This window comes from Xenopus tropicalis, chromosome 1 (assembly GCF_000004195.4).
Source record: "Xenopus tropicalis strain Nigerian chromosome 1, UCB_Xtro_10.0, whole genome shotgun sequence".
Classification (NCBI taxonomy): domain Eukaryota; kingdom Metazoa; phylum Chordata; class Amphibia; order Anura; family Pipidae; genus Xenopus; species Xenopus tropicalis.
Window position 1 is genome coordinate 139,232,008 of NC_030677.2, and position 22,336 is coordinate 139,254,343.

At 39.4% G+C, this 22,336-nt stretch overlaps 1 protein-coding gene across 3 annotated transcripts; it reads right to left on the reverse strand.

Annotated features, from left to right (window-relative positions):
- Positions 1 to 9,592: 9,592 nt before the first annotated feature.
- gmpr2 (guanosine monophosphate reductase 2) lies at positions 9,593 to 22,301 on the reverse strand. 3 transcript variants are annotated; one of them, XM_012963686.3, is made up of 10 exons: positions 20,907 to 21,009; positions 19,893 to 20,012; positions 16,542 to 16,661; positions 15,475 to 15,558; positions 14,933 to 15,106; positions 14,761 to 14,842; positions 13,806 to 13,912; positions 11,921 to 11,963; positions 10,904 to 11,063; positions 9,593 to 10,823 (listed from the first exon to the last, which is right to left on the reverse strand). In XM_012963686.3, exons 2-10 carry the CDS (start codon positions 19,977 to 19,979, stop codon positions 10,640 to 10,642), a joined length of 1,041 nt encoding a protein of 346 aa, XP_012819140.1. In that variant the 5' UTR covers positions 19,980 to 20,012; positions 20,907 to 21,009; the 3' UTR covers positions 9,593 to 10,639.
- Between the last annotated feature and the right edge of the window lie 35 nt (positions 22,302 to 22,336).

A 22,336-nucleotide genomic window follows, 5' to 3' on the forward strand; every position in this document is an offset into this window, starting at 1 on the left:
ATTGTCAGGGCATTACAAGACCAATTCATCAATATCTCCACACCATGACAAACATTAAAGTATCCTGTAAAATGAAGTCAAGTATTCTGGCAATCACAGAGGTGAGCAACATGAATATAAAGTCTGTGTGATGGTGTTTAAATACCAGTGCATGCTATGTGACTTTTAAAAGGCATGATTTAATAGGGATGTGCTGTCTGAACCTGTCTGAGAGACATGCTACTGAAATGATTTCCTTTTAAAATAGGAGGTACTGGCAGCTGCCACAGCTACATCTGAAAGTTCATATTTCAATCTGTTTTGTCCCCACCTGCTACACACTCAGTTTTGGCTCATAATCAGGGTCAAACATATCACAGAATTTGAATGTTACTTTAAGTACACACCCTGCTTAACCTAATGAATCTTCATGTACAAGGTGTTCTTTTTCAAGGCCTCTCCAAATAGAATTATGTTTATTAACCAATGAATGTTTTGCCAACTTTAAAGGAATAATGCCTTTATAAAATGACACCTTCTTTATTTTTATGACTTAATATGTACACAAGAATTAAATGGTGATGTGTCATTTCCTGTGCTATACACTGTATGTTTCATTCCTTTAGAAATGTAAAGTACAATGTTTCTGCATGCTATGCTCACTTACCTTTGTAATATGCTTAATTATGCCACTCCTGACTACAGTGCCATGAACATGAACAATAGAAACTCTAGACTTTCCAAATAAATGAATTCATTAGTCACTGTCCCATAGAGGACCTCTTTATATGAAAGGCACTGACTGACTGTATTTAGCTGGAATAGCAAAGTTTGTCCGTATCCATGGTAGTGCATTTGTGCAAGTCTCAGTAGTTACACCAGTAACTGATATCTCAGAAATGTTGTTTCATCTAACTTTAGAAGGTATGAAAGCGATTAGAATATAAAATGCTTCCCTAGCGTAAGGCTATTGCACTTATAATAGACAGTAAATAGAAGTGGCGTTCCCATTTAGCACTTTCAAGTTATTCCACATCTGCTTCAAGTTACAGCTGCCCTTTATAAACTCCATCACTGGCAATGCAAAATGTATAAACAGGCAGGCAAAAAATCTTTTGTCTTTTTTAAAGGACATGTAAATCCCACACACAAAAGTTTAATCAGTGAATAGCCTCCTAGAAATCTTTCAATACCTGCCACACTGCTTGTCCAGAGGTTAATAGTAAGGCTGCAGCATTCCCTTAATCACTTAGATTTCCTTCTCTTCCTGTAACCCACTCAGCCCCCTCCCTTAGGAATTGACTTTGGCCGTTGGCTCCTGGGCATGCTCAGTTGTTCTAAACTCAGATTGCTAAACACCCCCCCGCCCAGTCTAGCAGCCAATGAAGAGATGGCATTGCTGGCTCCCATAGAAATTCAGCTCTAGCTGTCAGCTTAGTTTAACCATTACAGTTCTGCCTATATGAGGCTGCAATTATGATGAAATTTATGCTGAATAAGGATCTTTTGTGCGTGTATGCTGTTTGCCGGTTTAAATGTAACTGATCATGTGTGAGAGAAAAAATGGCCACCGGGTGAAAGCTGCTATTTGCTTTAGGAAAATGAGATGATGCTGGCAAATGGAGGGGATATATGCAGTACAAATAATGCCATTTGGGTGGGGGAGATGTGCCCAACTGATATACATTGTAGGTTTTACATGTCCTTTAAAGCCTGACAGTGGAAGAAGTTAATTACCATCATATAAATCTCATTCAACTATTTAATCTCAACAACCATTTCCAACAAATCTTTTTTTTGCAATTTTTTTTAACTTTACTGTGTAATGGGAGCTCTTAATCTGTTAAAATTACATTTCCATTCAGTAACATTTCCAACACATCTTTACTTAATAAATTATTTAAAAAAACTTGAACTGAATTCTAAATTGTCTTAAACCAGGAAAGCATTCGCATTCAGCTCAAACCCCTCAGATCTCTTTTATTAAATCTACAACATGTGGCTTCTCCTTTTACTGTGCAAGAGACCAAAGGTTAAAAGAAATACACCTTGGGATATACCACCTAAGAAATACAAGATTGACCCACAATCAGGGTCGGCCTGGGGGGTGCAGGGCCCACCGGGACTCCTGCCCCAGAGGCCCTGCAGGTGCCCCTGCCGGCTGCGTCCCTCCCACCCGACGTCGGAACGGGAGGAACGGTCGGTCAGGGGAGCGCCAGCAAGGGTCGGGTCTGAGCCCACTGGGATTTATATACCAGTTATTAGACAAAGGGTCCAGTTATTCGTTTAAAAAGGGAACCCAGGGATGTATGGGTCAACAATCAAATCATACCACTACCCCAAGCAATGAAAGGCAGCTCCCACATACACAGTGGCTTATGTACCACAGAATGGCCACAGACCTCACTACCCAATCTGCCCACTCTAACATCATGGTCACTAACTCTCCATTAATTGACATTCTGTTGGTACCTACCCAAAAGAGCAAGATCTCAGCCCTATATGTGGTAAGCAACTATAAAACCACTGTATATTGACCCTGAACTGCAGGCACGAGGGGCCTGGGAGGAAGAGCTGGAAGCTCTCCTACAAGACCAGTGGGACTACCCCAAAGCTAGTTTCATTCTCATACAGGCACAGTCTACTCCAACTATATATGATTTATAGAGCCTATTATACTGTCCAGAGGCTCCACACTATGAAATTCCAACTTCACGCCTGTGTTTGAGATGTGGCTCAGAGGTTGTCACTCGGCTGCATACTCTATGGAGCTGCCCGAGCAGATAACAGTGTTGGCAGGAAATAACTGGGTGGCTTACAGTTGCTATCCCAGGCTGGGGCACGGGAAATGCCAGAAACTGTTTATTAGAAGTGGACCTGAATGACTGTCTGGTCAAACATACAAAACTGTTTATCCTAAAGGCTATGTTTAAAGCCAGGAGACTACTTACCTTTCACTGGAGTGGAAAAAAGTTATGGATGATATGTCTACACTAGAAAGAACTATTTTGGATACAAAAAGTCAAATGTTAACATATATGGCACCCCTGTCCCCTTTCCCCCAGGAGACCCATCACCGGCAGTGGTCACTTAGCAAAAAACGGCTACATACCCTGCCAATGTTGCTCCTGGAAGGGCTCATGTTTATTCTTATATCCCTAGAATTAACATGGGTATTCATGGATTATAACCATGCATGCACTGATACTAATCGTATGCCATTGTACAAGTGTACCTGTTCTTCTTTTCTTTCCTTGTTGTTTAATAAAAATCTCTTTTAAAAAATAAAAGGGAGCCTACCCATAGTTCTCGGGATAAGGAATCCCATAACTATACTGCAATTATGTGAGCAATCACTTGCAAATAGTATCACAGTTGACTGCGATCGAAAAACTCTATATTTCTAATGATAGTAAAATCTACTTTGTAAGACCACAATGAACTTCCCTATTCCAGTACAAAAGTCCCTTTAACTTTTCAAAACGGAAATAATTAAATAAATGAATATACTTAAGTGTATATATGTGTATATCTGTTTGTATGTGTGTGTGCAAAAAGCACCCCACCCTAGTAAAGTAAGTTTGTGCATTATTTTAAAAGTAAATGTATCTTAGTGTGTGCCACTTACGTGCATGCAGGCAGGAGATGGTTGTCACCACTAATTCCCACCTTTGCTTGGTGCCTAGGCACGGTCAAAGCAGAACCATGTCAGTAGGCATAAAAACTAGAAGTGCTGTAAACTGTAAAAGCTGCATCTTGCATTGTACATGCACTCTCTGATCTGTGGTGCTTAGATGCCAAAAGGGTTAATTTGCTCATTCTTGTCTGTCTTGTCTACCCTACCTGTGCATCTGTGTTGCCAATACCAATGTCTTGTCTGTTCCCTAATTACTGCTACCTCAATATGCACATCCAGTATAGGGGCCAGGGACTGTGAAATAATTTCATTTTATTATTTTATTTGGTATTAATGGGCACTTTTCAGGACACAGTGTGAATAATAGAATTGCCATGTTTTTTCTAAATACAAGGGACACATTATTTTTCAGGACCTAGTTAATTTCAGCTTTATCCACAAATGTTTAATCTACATGTATTTCAATGTTCCTATGAATAGAATTCAACACCCAACGTTTGCTCGCACTCAGCACATCATTATAATACTATAATAATCATTATGATATATAATAATAACAAATAATAATTATGGTCCCCCTGAATGGTAAGTGTCCCAGCAAATTATGTTCACAAGTCAGTAACTATGCTAATTATAGGGAAGCGTCTTAAATAAATTGTTTATTGTATGCAGCTTCTTATCATCAACAACATATGATTAAGAACATTCCCAGGATGCAATCTGAAATGTTCTAATGCATTGTTCTAGTGTTAAAGAATCTGCTTTGTAAACACCTCACCCAAGAAACAGATATTTGCCAAGTAGCAACTCTTGGTATGGCTTTAGGATGAAGACACACAGAGTTACTAGTAGCAGCTACTTTTTCACTGCTACTAAGTAGCTCCATATGTTTTTGGGCAGTGGCAGACCAGGAGATTAATCGCACGGCGACAAATCTTCGTTGCCGTGTACAACTAATTTCCCCGCAATGCCATCCCACCGGCAAGTATGTAAATCGCTCGTGGAATGGCACACGCATAGCTACAATTTTCCGAAGTTGCCTTCAGAGGAAACTTCTGGCGACTTTGGGAAATCGTAGTGACGCATATGCCATCCCACCGGCGATTTACATTCTGCTGCCTGTGTGTGCCATACTCTGCCTGCCCTACCCTGCTTGCGTTCCATACTCTGCCTTCCCTATGCTGCCTGTGTGTGCCATACTCTGTCTGCCCTACCTTGCCTGTGTGCGCCATACTCTGCCTGCCCTACCTTGCCTGTAGGTGCCAGTCTTCTTGCCCTATGCTGCCTGTGTGTATGGCACTCACAGGCAGCATAGGACAGGCAGAGTATGGCACACACAGGCAGCAAAGGACAGGCAGAGTATGGCGCACACAGGCAGCATAGGGCAGGCAGAGTATGGCACACACAGGCAGTACATACAGTGACACAAGTCAGTCTGAGTCTGAGGTGTGAACAATGCAGGAGGTGAACAATGCAGATATTAAAAGGTGTGAACAGTACAGGGGATTACATGTTTAAACAACACAAGGTTTTAGGCTAATGCCAGACGAGGCGTATGGCAGATATTTTCGGCAAGCAGAAAATCGGGTGCCTGCACCCGAATGAATGAGATACGCTCAGGTGCAGCACATGTAGCCGATATACGCATAAAAACACGAGACTTTGCATTATCTCGCGTTTTCATGCGTATATCGGCTACATGTGTCTGCGCTTTTCTGCTTGCCGAAAATATCCGTCCTACACCTCGTCTGGCATTTGCCTTACAGCCTGAATCTGAGGTGTGAATAATGCAGGGGGCCAGTTAATCTCAGTACTGATACTATTTAAAACTGACACAAAGGTAAGCAGTTACAGCAGCCAGAAAGGTGGGGGGCCGTGGGCTGCCAGTTGGACAGCCCTGATCTAAATGGTTGCTATGGGTTAGATCTGTACACTGCCCTGTTAGTGTGTGGTAGTAAATGCAGGAGACTGAGGGCTATGCAAAAGTAAGAGCAAATTATAGCAGCACTGGGAGCAGGTGTTCCATGTACAAAAAAGTAAAATGTAAGTTAATATTAATCAGTTGTTTAAATAATCAACAAAAATACTTGATTAGTCACACCAGCTCAATTGCATACAGTTGGGAAGAATGCACTTTTGAATTTACTATTCAAAGTTGTCCAAGTCCTTTTACCTATTTTAACAAAATGGCCAGTCCTTGCTCAAGAACAGCCATACACAGCATGATGTACAATGCTGAACTTGGCTTAAGCTGTATGCTATTGTATCAAGAGATCTGAATGTTTTTTTTCATTTGGGAGAGTGGCAAAAATGTCATTGTGTATGCATCTAAACATGCCTATACCTAAAGTAAAGCATTGTGGCAGTTTTCATCAGCAAGGTCAAGGTATCTTGGTAAATAAAAGGAAAAAGTACAAAATACAGGGAATTAATGCAACTGGCGGTACTAATAATAACTGAGGCTTGGCCAAATGTTCATCTTTTAACAGGACAATGACCCCAAACACAAGGTGGAAGTAGCACAGTGGTGGCTAAAGAACAAAAACGTGCAAATCCTACTGTAGCCCAGTCCTGATTTTAACTCAAATGAGAATAAATGGCACAGGTAATCTGGCTAATCTGATTTACCTGGAGCAAGCATGGATGATGGAACGGCTTACAAACTGTAAGCAGAACTGGCACATACTTACCCAATAACAATTTACGCTGCAATAGGTGGTTCCACAAGACATCAAAATGTGGGGATTGAATAGTTGTGCAAACAGCATATGTGCAAAGCAAATGTGGAAAAATGAAAAACAGCTGGGTACCAACCAATTCTCCAGCAGCAATTACAGCGTAATAGGAAAGAATACAGCAACACTGAACCCTTTATTGTGTTTGTGCAACTCTGGTCAGGTGGTACAATATTCATCAAAAGTGACTTCCGTGCACCACTCAAACATGTGTTGGTCATAATAATAAAGTCCTATGCATGTCTATACAGAATCAGAATTATGCTATGCTAAATGTCACAAGTAAATGACCAGGGAATATTTTACACTGAGCCTGAGATTTTTAGAATTATCGTGTCCTTTTTTGGCAGAACATTTTTTTAGGTTCTCCTTAGCTCAAAACAATAAATATGATTAAGATATAAGTATGATTGTAACAGTGATCCTGCAATAGTTCCATACACAGCAAAGACAATTAACAGTTCTTTCCATAACTGTCACCTTAAATGGCCTTAAACTTATGTCTTCCTTTCAACAGCACTGGGCCCCACTTGGGAACCCCTACATAAAGCACCAAAGGAGACAAAGCTGCCACACCTTTGAGCAAAAATGCTAACTAAGATATAAAATGTGAGATATCTTTCCACCCTTTTATATTACTCATAAGCAAATGTGAAATCCTGTCAAGAATGTCAGCTGTCAAATGGTTTGATAGCTGTTTGTTTCACAATATGTAATAGTTAAACACCACAGCTAACTTCTTGTACTTTTGATTAAGCTTTTTTGATCAAGTTCTGCATTCCTGTAAAAACAGCAGTTTTCCTGCTGACTTTTCTACTTCTTGCACATAAGTTAATTCCAGAATGGTGCCAGCATGTTCTTGATCACAGCTCCCCCTGCTGGTGCAGGAGTGTAAACTTCTTTAGCATAGTGTAAGCACAATTCAGGACTCAACTGTAAAACAAGTGTAATGAAAGGGAGGCAAAGGAAAAGTAGGAGAAAGCAAGGGCATGAGAAAATGAAATGCGGGCCTTCAATTTGCAACTGCTAACATAACCTGATACCCTTAACATGGGGGTATCTATCCTTTATGGCAGTCACAGCTGTTATGTGCTGAGAGGGTCATTTAGGGTAACAGAACTTGTTACCGTGGTTACAGTGTGATTATATTTATATATAAATATATATTTATTTTGACATAGTTGGCCAGCTTGAAGTATATTGTAATATATGAAAAAACAATCCCTGTTTTGCTTGAAGGGGAGGGCATTTCTTGGTAGCTTAATGCACATAATGGCTTAATTTCCACTTTATAATGATAATGGGTGAGTGCAGAGGATCTCTTGTTTCTATATCAAAAAAGGGGAATTTGTGCTCAGCAAAAACCATTAAGCAGGGGTACATTGAGGGTGTGACCACAAAATTCACACAGACAAAAACAAGAGGTTCTCTGCACTAAGCCAGGACATTAAGACAGTGTTTGCATTAAGCTACTAAGAAAAAATGTTGTGCTTCCAGTTTCAGTTGCAAAAAACCAGGGGTTAGGAGGGAGGTTGTTGAGCTGTAAAGTGTGCCCTAAGGAAACTATAAATTCTCAAGCAAGGATACAAGAAGTGCAAGGGGAGAGTACAGTACAGCTATAGCTTCAAGTGTGGGAGAATAAAGTGGTAGAGTAGGTGAAAAATACATGCTGAACTAAGTGGCTGATAAGGGAAGTGTCCAAAATACCCCTGAATGAAACAGATGAGTTTCCCTTATCCGACAATGAGCAGAACTGGGAGTGGGGGGCTAATTAAAGGTCAAAAAAGGTACCCCCTGACTGATGCTGTGGTATGTGGTTTCCCTAGAACAAGACTGGCTGAGTGTCCAAAGAGGCCTGGGGACTGTAAGAACAGAAGGTTCCTACAACCTAAAATGAGCACAGCATTAACTGGGTATGAATAAGGAGCATTCCAGAATGGACAACTCCCAAAGCAGGTACCAAAAGAGGGGGTACAATGAAAGGAAGAGATCAGGTGCTCCCTAAAAGATGGAGGTGGTCAGAAGTCCAAGAATGCCTGGGGTGAATGATAACAGACCAAAACAAGGTTTCAGATGGGTGAGTAGGAGGGTATTCATATTTTAGAACATGCAATCAATGCTAACCTATTAAGCCACACTAGTCCTGCCCACTAGTGCCTGATGCTTTCTGCTTACTTTTTAAGTCATCCCTGGTCTGGCCAGTGCTATACTGCAAGTTGGTAAAACTTAGTCCCTGTTTAATGAAGCAATAGAATTCAAAATAAAATCAGGTTAAAGTAACAATGACTTAGTTAGCCAGCCTGAATATATTGCAATTTATGGACAAGAAATCCCTGTTTTGTTTAAAAGGGAGGACATTTTAGTACCTTAATGCACAGAGTGTCTTAATGTCCTATATACTGATAGTGCAGAGGACTTCTTGTATATGTATATATATGAGTATGGAAGCAACAAATCCACTATTTTCGGATTTGGCCAAAGACCGAACCGGATCCTAATTTGCATCTACAAATATGTAAACATTAAATGTTTAAAGAAAACCGTGTGCTGAAAAATTTTCAACTTCCGTGTCTATGTGACAAAAAGTCACATGATTTTAAGGATTCGGTTTGGCCAGGAGTGTGGATTCACGCAAACGGCCGAAATCCAGAACCAAATCCTGGATTCGGTGCATTCCTATAGAAGAGTTTACAGAAATATAAAGAAGAACAAAAGAAACCAGAGGGAAAAGAGTGCAATGTAGGAGGTTCCATTAAAGAGAAAATTTGAGGTGGAGTAAAAAAAAACAAACAAAAAGAATACAAAAAAATCAATGGAGATAAATGTGGTGGACAGGAATAAACAAACAAGGTAAGAAAGTTAAAGAAACAGAAGGAGGGTGAGAAGATGAAGGGAGGATCAGAAAAGGGCGATCAAGAAGAAAACCTGGTACCAGGACAGACAGAATATTAGAGAATCCATAGAAGGAAGTGAAAATGAAAAGCAGAGAATGAAGAAGTAGGCCCGGTATCCTGGCTGTGCCTACATAAATATAGGGAGAAGCCTGCTGTATCTAATATAGAAATACTGGGATAGAGGAGTACTGTGTGCTGGGCAAAAAAGAGGGGCGGTGGAAGAAATTATCTAAGAAAACATTCGATATACATGATCCTTATTTTAACTTCAAAAACAACTAGGTAACTATGTTGATAGTAAAATTGGCAAATTGCATGTAGAAGTGGAACAATAAATAACACTTTAAATTGTTAAAAGGAAAACATTTATTGGTACGAGTACCAACTGCATGCATCTTCATTCACTATCAACTCAGGGAAACTGGTCCTCATTAAAAAGAATATACCAGTTAACAATATGAAGGGAATGTATCGTAGATAATGAAATTCCCAGGACACTTAAAAGTTCAAGTAACGGTTTAACAATAAACAAAACTTGCTCTTGGTAAGAGCAAAACAATAATAGGAAAGAGTACAAATTACATACAACTGACAACATGGAAATTGGTCCTACTACTGTTAATAAGACATAAGGTGGGAATTCATTTTAGACTGTGAACTTGCTGGCACACAGCAAAGTGCCCCTTGCAGTTTAACAATAAACAACATTTTTTCCAAATGGAAAATGCTCATTGATAAAGAGGTAATTACATTATTTTTCATTACATTTAAAATCACAAATACTGGTCCTCATATAAGAAAGGGAATATCACTGTTAAGATAAATTGGTGAGGATTTCCTCCCACTATAGTAAAACTAAAAACAAATAATCCCATAATTTGGCTCACTTATTTATCTGGAGATACTTATTCACAGAGCAGAGATTGTCAGTTTGTCTGGTATAATGCCAGTGAGAGTAGGATACATCTGACTAGCATGTTTGTGTAAACTGGTAGAATAATAAAGCCCAGTAAAGGGGTAGCAACCCCTCCCCCAGACTGGTGGCAGTAATGTGGCTACAGCAATGTGAACAGCAGGTATGGTGCCAATTCATTGTACAACTGTACAATTAGTAATACCCTTTAGGGCTGTCTAGTCACTGTAAAAACCTATGTAGTATGCAGAACGCACCTATGAAAATTATTCATATTATTTGTATCTTTTATAGATACCGATTGAAAACAGAGATTTGGCAATCCAAGGTTGGCAAGGTATAAACAAAAATCCCTCACGGAGTTCCAACCACTACTAGATAATCAGATATGTAGCACTGGAAAGATTCGGTGAATGCAAACACATTTGTGGTTTTACTACATGGAAAGGAGTTACTAAATATGGCACGGGAGGTCTATTAATCAGTTGCTGAACATTGGATTAAGTTGCTGGGTGACCCTGATAAAAGTAGTTCTACGACTCAATTCTTTCAGTTTGCCAGCTCCCACATATGTGCAGGTAGAGCGAATTCCTCCAAGGATGTCTTTAACTGTGTGTTCTACGTCTCCCTGGAATGGAACCTCCACAGTCTTCCCCTCTGAAGCCCTGAAGTGAGGCAAGATTGGGTGAGAACATATTTTGACAAACCATCACTAAAGTTGCTTATTTAAAAACAGTTCCCCCACCTGTATTCTGCCACTCCTCCTGCATGTTTCTTCATTGCAGTCTCCGAACTCATTCCATAGAATAGCTTATATTTCTTGCCATTCTTCTCAATTGTCTCTCCTCCACATTCTGTGTGTCCCGACAGCATCCCCCCCAGCATCACGAAGTCTGCGCCAGCTCCTGTAAGGAGAAAAGCTGTGTGTGACTTAAATGTTATAGGTTAGCTAGCACTGAGAACTCTATCCACACTACTACAGTATCCACACTAATGGTTTTACTTCAAAAGGTAGTGCCTAACTGTATCTTAATTGTCAAGGTTTTATGTGGACAATTGGTAATTGTTATAATCATATGGGGGAAAAAGGAACCACCTGCGGTGCAATATAAATCCATTAATATAACAGTCAAATAAATTAGGTGTCCTAATGGCATATCACAAGGGAGGTGCTTTTGTTGCTTCCTGGAAATCGTTTAATTTGTCTTTGATTTTGCTTATACTGTATAACTGGGGCTGGCACCTTAACTTCTGGTTATCATGTGTGAGTAAGTGAGGAGGTAACATACTATGGATGGGTCAGGGCATGGTCCTGGAGCTGTAGGTGTTGAGTAACTGAAAAGTTACTCTTTATTGGTCTACTCTTCGCAATCTGTCTCCTCCATACAGTAATTGGAGTCAGAATTGATTGACAGTTAGTTCTAATACAACCTTTTGGGGGAAATCCTGTCCCTCTACATCCACGATTAGTGCTGGAGTCGCTCTTTTTGTTAGAATTGGCTTAAGCTGGAGCAGGGGGCGCTGCTGCCATGAGGCGAACTGAGAAACTGCTAGTTACCAGGGGTGGCAAAAAGCCGCTACCGGTAACTTTTAAACTGGAAATCGGCTCTTCTTGTGCAGGGAGCGCACAAGAAGACCAGTGTAAAGGTAATCACAGTGGGAGTGAGAGGCATCCTGAAAGCTGGCCCAGGCGGCATTAGGGCCAGAAATGCCACTGAGCTGGAGTAGACCCTATTTACATCTGCTAGTAAAGGATACCTACCAAAAGCTTTTGCAACATCACCTGGGCAGCTACACCCTCCATCCTAAAAAGTAAAAAAGAAATGCATTTGTATTTAATTCCAGTATTTGTTAGGTATTAGAAAAGATAAAGTATATATATGTACAGTGATTATTTAGAATATCAACATTATTTAGAATATTTACAATAATTTGTTCTCACTAAGTCATATTGGAACACACACTAATTACATTGATGTAATGGTGGGATCACTTAGCAGCTTTGTACTTTAAGGTCAGCACACAACCCAATACATGCTGATTTCAGCCAATTATTATTGGTGCGATCAAAACTGAGGCTCATCCAGGAATTTCAAGGGTTCACCAGGGCACAGTCACATTGTTCAGTTCTGAACAAAATGTATGAGAGACCAGTATTATGTAATGCCATGTGCAAATACTGCTGGCAGTTATAACTTCTTTCTCGTAGTTTATTTAATTACAATTACAGAAGTGCTTGGAGTTTGTGAACCCTTTAAAATTCTCTATATTTTTATATTAATGTGACCTAAAACATCATCTGATTTTTAAACAAGTCCTAAAAGTAAATGAAGAAAACTTAGTTTGATCTAATAATATATATTTGTATGTGGCAAAAGTAAGTGAATTCAGTAAGTGCTCTCAGTAAAGACCCTATATCCAGAATGCTCGGGACCAGGGGTTTTCCGGATAAGGCATCTTTCCGTAATTTAAGCATTAAATAAACTCAATAAATACAATATGATTGTTTTGCCTCTAATACTGCTTCATTATATCTTAGTTGGGATCAAGTGGAAGGGTCTGTTTTATTATTACGGAGAAAAAAAACTATCATTATAAAAAACAGAATTATTTAGTTAAAATGGACTATGTGAGATGGCCTTTTCGTAATTTGGAGCTTTCAGGATAACAGGGTCCCATACCTGTAATTGTTTTCATACATAACACCTCACCAGTGACTCTCCATAAACCTGTCCCAGAAGTCTATAATGATGGTGTTTTGCTTCTCAGAGCAGTGGTAGTTTATGTGGGTAATACATGAACAAATATAACTGTCTAAATGTTTGTATGGTAAAAATGCCAACTTTTGGAGACATCTGGTATATACAACCTTACTGTAGCCTGGTGTTCAGTATACACAGATTTTTATAAGCTTGAGCGTCTTGACAGAGAATAAGAAAAACATCTTTTTTCAAACAATTTTCACAGAATAGCTTGCATTCCCATACCTCGGGTCTGCATGCTGCTACCAATTAGTTCATATGGGTTTACATGTGTCCTTGCATACGACTGGCTGCAAGTGTCAGAAGGAGTTGCAGCATACCATAAATCATCTGATCCAACTATACAGATCAAAATCATATCTTCATCTCTTTGGAGTCACAGAAACTGGATTAATATTGATTTCCATGCAGCCAATCAGACAGGATTTATTAAAATGAAAAGTGTTTCCCTTACAAAAACTGAACTCAATAATGCTGCATGAAATTAATAAAATCCCATAAGCATGCAATTTACAATTACATAAAAAATTAATGCAAAAGTCTTAAAGGTGCCCTACTTATCCCTGGAGAGGTCGTACTAAATTGCTTCAGTGAACTATTTGGGCAACACAGATAAGTAAGAAATATACCAAACTGACTAACAGTAACACATAATTAACAGTGCAGTTGGTGAGAGTACAGGCGAACATCTGGTATGAACACAGTGATTGCCTATGAATCAAACTATGCAGAAAATACAGATTACAACTAAAGTTCAAATAATCTACAGTATTTAGAATTAACATATGAAGACAGAATGAAAAAACATTATTTCTGAAAGGGTTTTTGATTTCCAATTCGCAATGTATTTGTTTACATTGATAGTATACATTTTTTTATACTGACTGATATAATGTGGCCATTTAGTCCATGTGCTGCATCTGCACACTCAATAACAGCACTTAGCTGGGGGTATCCAACTCCAGTCTTTTTCCGCGTAGTACAGACAGAACCTAAAGAAGAAAAAAAGCATAGGCTAAGAGGCTACCTAATATCTATGGAACAAGCTTGCAGTAACCTAAACACTGTAATGAAAAGACAACAAGAAACAACAGTGTAGGAAAATATCTCTGGTGTACAGTTATATTGTGTACTCAATATCTTCTCCATTCATTTGTTCTATGTGGAATGGCCTTTCTATGCATTTCAGGAAAGATGGACCAATTTGTTAGGTGTGGATATATCTCCCACTAAGGTAGTGTTTGTCTGTATGTGTCCTTCAAAATAAAGATAAGTTAAAGGAGAAGGAAAGGTTAAGTCACTTGGGGGTGCCAAAATGTTATGCACCCCCAAGTGACTTAAATCGCATACTTTTTACCCTGGGCTGGTGCCCCTGTTCAGAGAGAACAGCACCAGCCCGGGGTAGCTGCGAGAGCTTGCTCTTCCGTATTCGCTGTGCGCGCATGCGCAGTAGAATGAAAAAGCCTAACTTAAACATAGAAGTCAGCTTTTCACTCTACTGCGCATGCGCCGGGCCACGGATTTCGCCGGCAGCGCGAAGACAGAAGGAGGAAGGCTCTCTGCAGGTACCCCGGGCTGGTGCTGTTTTCTCCTAACAGGGGCACCAGCCCGGGGTACAAGGTAAGCGATCTAAGTCACTTGGGGGTGTCTAACATTTGCACCCCCAAGTGACTTAGCCTTTCCTTCTCTTTTAAGAAGGTGTTTTCCTGGCAAGTAAAGTGCAGTGCAAGCATGTTCCTTTCAGGCTGTATTTCATCTGTGGATGAATTTAATAATTGTACAAGTATAGGAAAGTCTATTAGTGAACATGAAAAAGAAGAAGAATATAGTGGGCTAGTACCTGGCCCAATTCCAACTTTTATAATATCTGCCCCAGACAGGATCAGCTCTTCCACCATCTCACCAGTAACAACATTTCCAGCCTATGGACAGAAATATTTGATTAAAAGATGAAAAAAAGCAAATATGTGAAAGAGAAGGACAAGAGACAAACACAAAGACTACTATCTTACCATAATTGTGTGCTTAGGGAACCTGGCTCTAACATCCTTCACATGTTGTACAAACTGCTCTGAGTATCCATTAGCCACATCCAGGCAGATGTAACGAAGCTGCGGGATAGCTGAGAGGACTTCCTCCAAATGCTGAAAATCTGACTGACCTGTCCCAGAACTCACAGCAACATTCTGCAGAAAGTAATAAAAAACACAGTGTAATGACAAAAGGGTGTTAGGCTTTGAGTTTGATAGTTCAAGCAACCCTGAGAGCTGGTGTGAAGGTAAGCAATAACTACAAGTTCTGGTAAGAAAAATATAAAAGTGCTCATACTGGAGTACAAAAATAGCACATAAGTAAGATGCCATATGTATACCAACTGTAAATATGTTAGAATATTTTAGGCGTAGTTTATAATAGCGTAGAATAGCGTACATGATTAAAATTAATTTTATAAATACTAGTAGTAGTTGCTTGAGCATGAGATGGCTGGGTTAGAGATAACAGTAGTAATTGTTTAAATATGAGAGAGCTGAATAATAAGTGAGTAACCTCTTACCTCCAAACAATCTGGGGAACTTGCAGCAAAGTCTTTCCACTCATCCACTGTGTAATGTTTGTGTACGGCTGTGAAGAGAGAAAACTGAGAGAAGATGGTTAAATATTAGGTGACGGAGCAGAATTAAAGGAGAACTAAACCATAAAGATAAATATGTCTAGAAATGCCATATTTTATATACTAAACTGACTGCACTAGATTAAGGGCTCTGGCACACGGGGAGATTAGTCGCCCGCGACAAAACTCCCTGTTTGCGGGCGACTAATCTCCCCGAGTTGCCTCACCTGCCATCCCACCGGTGACAATGTAAGTCGCCGGTGGGATGGCACACGCAGCGGCGCGATTTCACGCAAATCGCCGAAAAAGCCTAGCGAGTCTTTTTCTGCGATTTCCAGAAATCGCGCCGCCACGTGTGCCATCCCACCGGTGACTTACATTGTCACCAGTGGGATGGCAGGTGAAGGCAACTCGGGGAGATTAGTCGCCCGTGAACAGGGAGATTTGTCGCGGGCGACTAATCTCCCCGTGTGCCAGAGCCCTAAAGATTATCAAGCACAAAGAATTGTAAATGATTCCTATAGTATTTCATGTTTTTTTAAAAGCTGAGAGCATCACCTTCACCTGCCCATTGCCAATTAAAGTGATACTGACACTAAAAAACAACTTTTCAAAATATGTTATGTTGATTGTTTATCGCTGATAGGGCTGCTTTTGTAAGATATTGTTGCTTAAGTTTCCTCATCCTGACTGTTTTGCCAACCTGACATGTTATGATAGATGTAAAAAATGGTTTCATTTCTTGTGCCAGTATCTCTTTAAGATCCTTCTAGTGCTAACCAAAACCCATCTATCTTTTGTAATTTACACTACAATTCCACCTAGATTAAAAAACAAGCCTAAAAACTTGTTCAAAATTCACAGACCAGAGAAGTCATTTATGACTTCCTGACATTCCTGGAAAGTTTGCAAAGTGCAGACATTTTTGCACACTGCATTCTGCTACTGCAAAATCGTTGCAAGTCTCTCTGCTTCAGAAACCCAAGGCTGCTCAAATATATAAGTCTCACCTTACACAGGGCTCGTGCCATCTCAAAGGTCCCTACGGTGTCCATATTGGCAGCGATAATGGGGATTCCTTGATATGATTGTCCAGAGTTCCTAAACGTGAAGGAACGGGTGAGCTCCACCTGCAAGATAAATAAGCAGATTAGTGCATTGCCCTTATTTTAAAGGAGAAAGAAAGGTAAAAACTAAGTAAGCGTTATAAGAAAGGTCTATGTAAATACGTAAGCACTTGTATGCAATATGTAAGCATAACTAAACCCAGCTCCTCAGATCAAGCAGCTAAAAAATCAGAGAAAAAAGCTGCACTTACTGAAACATAGCAATATAAGACCTGGTTGTTGATACATCATAAAACAGAATAAAGCTGGCAATGCAAGGGTCATACTTCTTTCCAAACAACCAGATCTCTGCCTCATTTGGGAAACCAGGTTCACTTGGTCAGTAGGTAAAATTCAGGCAAGAAATAGATCATATGGGAGGCTATGCATATAGCCCACATATATCATATGGGAGGTATGCAGACACCTTGGGAGAGATTTGCAGCCATGGAGTTTTTAGCCTTTCTAATTAATATGTGACTATATTTTTTAGTCCTGTTTGAAAAAGTAAGTATAAGTGTGAACTTGGGCAGGAGTATTTGAATTGGCAAGTAACAGTGGTCAGTTTATCTTTTCTAAAATACAGCTGGACACAAAGCATGTCTACAAAACAAAATGCTTGTCTAATTGCAAATCCTGGTCTACATTTGTTTCCTAAGACATGCCTTAGTTATAAACTACACTAATAACGATAACTTCAATCAAATCTTAGCCTAAATATAATTGCAAAAGGCTGTACTGCATATAAAGATTATTAATGTGAAGCCCTAATGGTTACGATTTCATAATGCATTCCAAAACAGATAGCAGGAGATGAGCGGCTAATTCACTTAATACGTTCCAGTCAGCAGCACATGATTAATGGTAACTTTTTAAAAGATTGCTGCCCAGTTGGTCCCTATTTGGGGCCTTGACTGAGAGCCTTGTACAAAAAGCGGACTACCACTCACAGGCTATGATTTTCATCAACACAGACAGTTGCTGTTCCTTAATGTTTATAACATTCCCTGAGGCTTAAGGCTTGGACTCCAGCCAACATTACATGAAATGTACTTTTTGTAGGCTTACATAAGGGAGATGATTACTCTACAAAAAGAACTCTTTATCCCAACTGAAAAAGGTAAGCCATAGGTATGGGATCCATTATCCAGAAAGTTCCAAATTACGGAAAGGCCATCTCCCATAGGGGGAGATTTATCAATCCACGAACGGTCCGATCGTTCGTTCGATCGGACTGTTTGTGTTTTCTGCGACTTTTTCGTACCTTGCGTATTTTTGCCGATTTTTTTCGTTATTTAACGCAACTTTTTCGTACTGTGCGTAAAAAAAAACGCGACAAAATCGTATTGTTGCAACGAGTACGAAAGTTTCAGATTCATTCAAGCTTCGGTATCTTGACTTTCCTTGGGCCATGTTGAAGCTGCAGAGTGCCATTGATTCCTATGGGAGGCTTCCAAAATCGTGCACCATAGGATCAAAGTTGGAAACGTTTTCCAGCTGTTTACGGTCGTTTGGATACGAAAATTTTGTGACTTTCGGATCGCCAATACGATATTATCGTCAGTAATACGATTTTTTCGTAAGCATATTCATGATATTTGCGATCATCAGAAATTATCGTATCCAATCCGAATTTTTCCCATTCGGGATTCGAACTTGTGTTTTAATGAATCGGCCCCATAGACTCCATTATAAGCAAATAATTGTAATTTTTGAAAATGATTTACTTTTTCTCTGTAATTATAAACAGTGGCTTGTACTTGACCCGAACTAAGATATAATCAATCCTAATTGGAGGCAAAACAATCCTATTGGGTTTATTCAATATTTAAATGATTTTTTAGCAGACATAAGTTATGGAGATCCAAATTATGGAAAGATCCCTTATCTGGAAAACCCCAGGTCCCAAGCATTCTGGATAATAGGTCCCATACCTGTATTGAACAGTGCCAGAGGTATGGAGGCAGAGACGCATACTAGGTAATAACTAATTACCTGTACATGCCCATATGTGTGATCTTCTAATATTTACACCTGATACTGAATCTACCAACTATATTTGGATTTGGTGTAGTATGATGATAGACTAAATACTATGTTAGTTTAATGTATGCACATGGGATTATATATGTGAAAAGTGTTTTTTGGACTATATATATATATATATATATATATATATAGATATGGAAACTGCCGGCACTCACGAAACCAAAAACACTGATCGCCCAGGTGCAGAATTCAAAAACGGTATATACGGAGTTTATCCGTATATATATATATATATATATATATATATATATATATTTATATACTGAATGGTTCCATTCAATGGCAATTTTATTTTGTTCAATTTTGGTGAACTTCGTCTCGTACTTTTATCTAAAAGCCCTTAACCAATCCTAAATTGAGCGCTATCCCTCTGTGTACCTATATAGAGTTAGGGCAGTGCATGGCCCATCTTTTTCTTACTTATTTGAACACTATTTAAAGGAGAAGGAAAGGCTAAGTCACTTGGGGGTGCCAAAATGTTAGGCACCCCCCAATTGACTTTAATCGCTTACCTTTTACCCCGGGCTGGTGCCCCTGTTAGGAGAAAACCGCACCAGCCTGGGGTACCTGCAAGCATCTCCTCTTCCTTGTTCATGCGCTTGCGCATGCGCAGTAGAGTGAAAAGCTGAACTTTAACAAAAAAGACGGCTTCTCACTCTACTGCGCATGCGCCGACCCAGGGATTTTGCAGACAGAAGGAAGCGCTCACTGCAGCTACCCCAGGCTGGTGCGGTTCTCTCCTAACAGGGGAACCAACCCAGGGTAAAAGGTAAGCAATTAAAGTCACTTGGGGGTGCCTAACATTTTGGCACCCCCAAGTGACTTAGCCTTTCCTTCTCCTTTAATTGAATTGGCTGCTAATATGATTATTAATAATGTACTTATCAAAAGAGTAAGAAAAAGTCAGAGCAGGTGCAGCACTTGAAGGGTACAGGCACACATGAAGAAAAGTTGACATTGACAAATCTTCGCTTCTGCAGGCAACAAATCTCTCCAAAGTGCTTTCCCACCAGCAATAAAGTAAATGGCCGGTGGGAAAACATATGTGGTGCTTTGTTTTTCCAAAGCTGCTCAAAGTTGCCTTGTGAGAAAGTTTTCAACTTTGAACTGTAAATAAAGCTGACAGCAAGGTATGACCTGTTTAATTTTACTTAAACTGACATGGTAACTCAAGCAACTCATATAACAGTCTCAATGTACACTCACCTCACTCCGAGACTTTAAAGTGCTTCTCTTTGGTCGTAGCAAAACATCTTTAAAATCCAATTTGATATCATTGTCTATTCGTGGCATTGTGCAACTCAGACCACTGAACAGGAGAACTAGCTGAAATATATAAATACAGCGAGGAAATGACTGATATATAGAACAATGAGCGTCTACACTGAGGTTGTGCATGCACACATTAGAAAAGAAGTAACTAACATGCAACCCTCCTCCTTTTGTAGTTCAGTAGCAGTTATAATAACAGTGCCTTAAAGGTTTTCAGATATTTTTAATTCAGAATACTAAAACAGAAAATTAGTTTCATCTTATAAAATATTGTGAGAAAAAATCCCAACAATCTTGTTTTTTGGGGTAGGCATATACTAGCTTTGGGACACTGTTTGACCCATTCTTCCAGCAGATGTGCAGGTCAGAATTGTACCTATTTGCCCCACTGGGGTAAGAGAGCTCAACAAATTGCCATTTAGAAGAATTCTAAGATTTTGTTCTTTTTTAACAAGAAGACAAATTCCTGCTGATAAACAGCAGCCTCACAGAACCACACTTCACAGGAAGGTGTAGTATTTTCTGGGGTGTGGGCAATATTAAATAGATTTGAGACACACATTAATCCAAATGTAAACCAAAAAAACTCTGTCTTAGAAGCTGGTCACTCTCCATGAAAAAATAATTTTACATGATTTGTTTTCACAGGTCAGAAATGCTGACCTGTAACAGAAGTGCAGTATGATGGTGGGCTGCTGCTCATCAGCAGAATCTAGGTATCCTGAATTTGAGTTTAAATGGATAGTACAACATATAAAAACATACTGCAAGAGAACCTGTCCAGGCCAGTGGCCCAAGTGTCCTACAATGGCCCAATGAAATCTCTGATCTCGTTCTTAGAATGTGTAGCAATCTTTAAAATCTGAGGTGCACATTATACTATTACCTGGGGCAAATAAAAGAATCTAAAATAATCACTCTCTAACAGTGTGCAGAGTTTGTACTTACCCCAGAAGAATCAAAGTTGTTACTTCTGGAAAAGCTGAACAAAAATAGATGGGGTTGCAGCCCAGGGGGCGTTTACTAACACTGAAGTGTATCACCAGCGATGGTGCCCACAGCAACCAGTCAAAGCTTTACTTTTGTGTTCCAACTTGTAAGCGACTGTTCAAATCTAATTGCTGATTCGTTGCTATAGAAACCAGCAACAGTGATCTTTATCTCCAGTGTTAGTAAACATGCCTCAAGGCGCTTTATAAGGCATTTAATGTGTAGTGCCACATTAATAAAATTAGGGGATACGGGTATGGAACCTGTTATCTGGAAACCGTTATTCAGAAAGCTCCAAATTACTGGATAACCATTTCCTATAGACTCCACTAAAACTATAATTTCCAATATTTTAAAATGATTTTCTTTTTCTCTATAATTATAAAAACCTTGTACATGATCCTACCTAAGCTGCATGATACCATACTGGTGTAGAAACAATCCTATTGAGCTTATTTAATGTTTACATTTCTTTTACAAGACTTGAGGTATGGAGATCCAAATTACGGAAAATCCCAGGTTCCAAGCATTCTGGATAATAGATGTCCTTTAGCTAAGAATACTAAAGGCTAATAGATAGCCTTTAGCTAAAAATACTTATAATAATGACTCCATTGTCAAATACACAATTGGTGAACTGCAACTCACAAAAAGTGTTTCCTGTGCTTATTAAAGTGACAATGTGCTATTTTTTATTTTTTTTTAAAAAAATTGTGTACCAAACAGATTAATATGTCATTTTTTATTTTTTTTTTATTGTTTTGTACTGCTGTGGTTATTATACTTCTTAAAACTGCAAACAAAATAGGTAAACTGCAACTCTCTACACAAAGTGCGCCGTGCTTTTAAAGTGACAATGTGCTATTATAAATAAACATGTGCCAATGTTATTGATAGAAAAATACTTATTTTCAGCAACCCTACAGGATAGGATCTGATTATTATTATTCAAAATAGAACTCAGTAACAGTGTGCGGACGAGAGAATAAAGAGAGGAGTAAGAAGGAGCTATAGCAGTTACCCAATACAAGCCTTGGTAACAGTAAGGCAACTACACGAGTCAGACGCATGACAATGACAGCATGGCACCATGACAGAGATGTGTGAAGGTTACTAAGCAGCATGAGTAAATGTAGAGCAATAATCAACTTGAAAAGAATACGAGGAACCCAGTACATCCATTTAAGTGTGCTCTGGGCAGTTTGCATTCGAGAATAAATAGAGTAATGCATTTTAAGAAGAGACATACGACTATATGTATACTGTACTGTGTCACGAAGAATCCTGTCAGGCGTTTCCCGGGTGATGTGACGTCAGGGACTCTGTCAGTTGTAACTTCCTGCTTCCTACCCGCTTCCGGAAGTTACGGCAGTCAGAGGCGGAGAAAG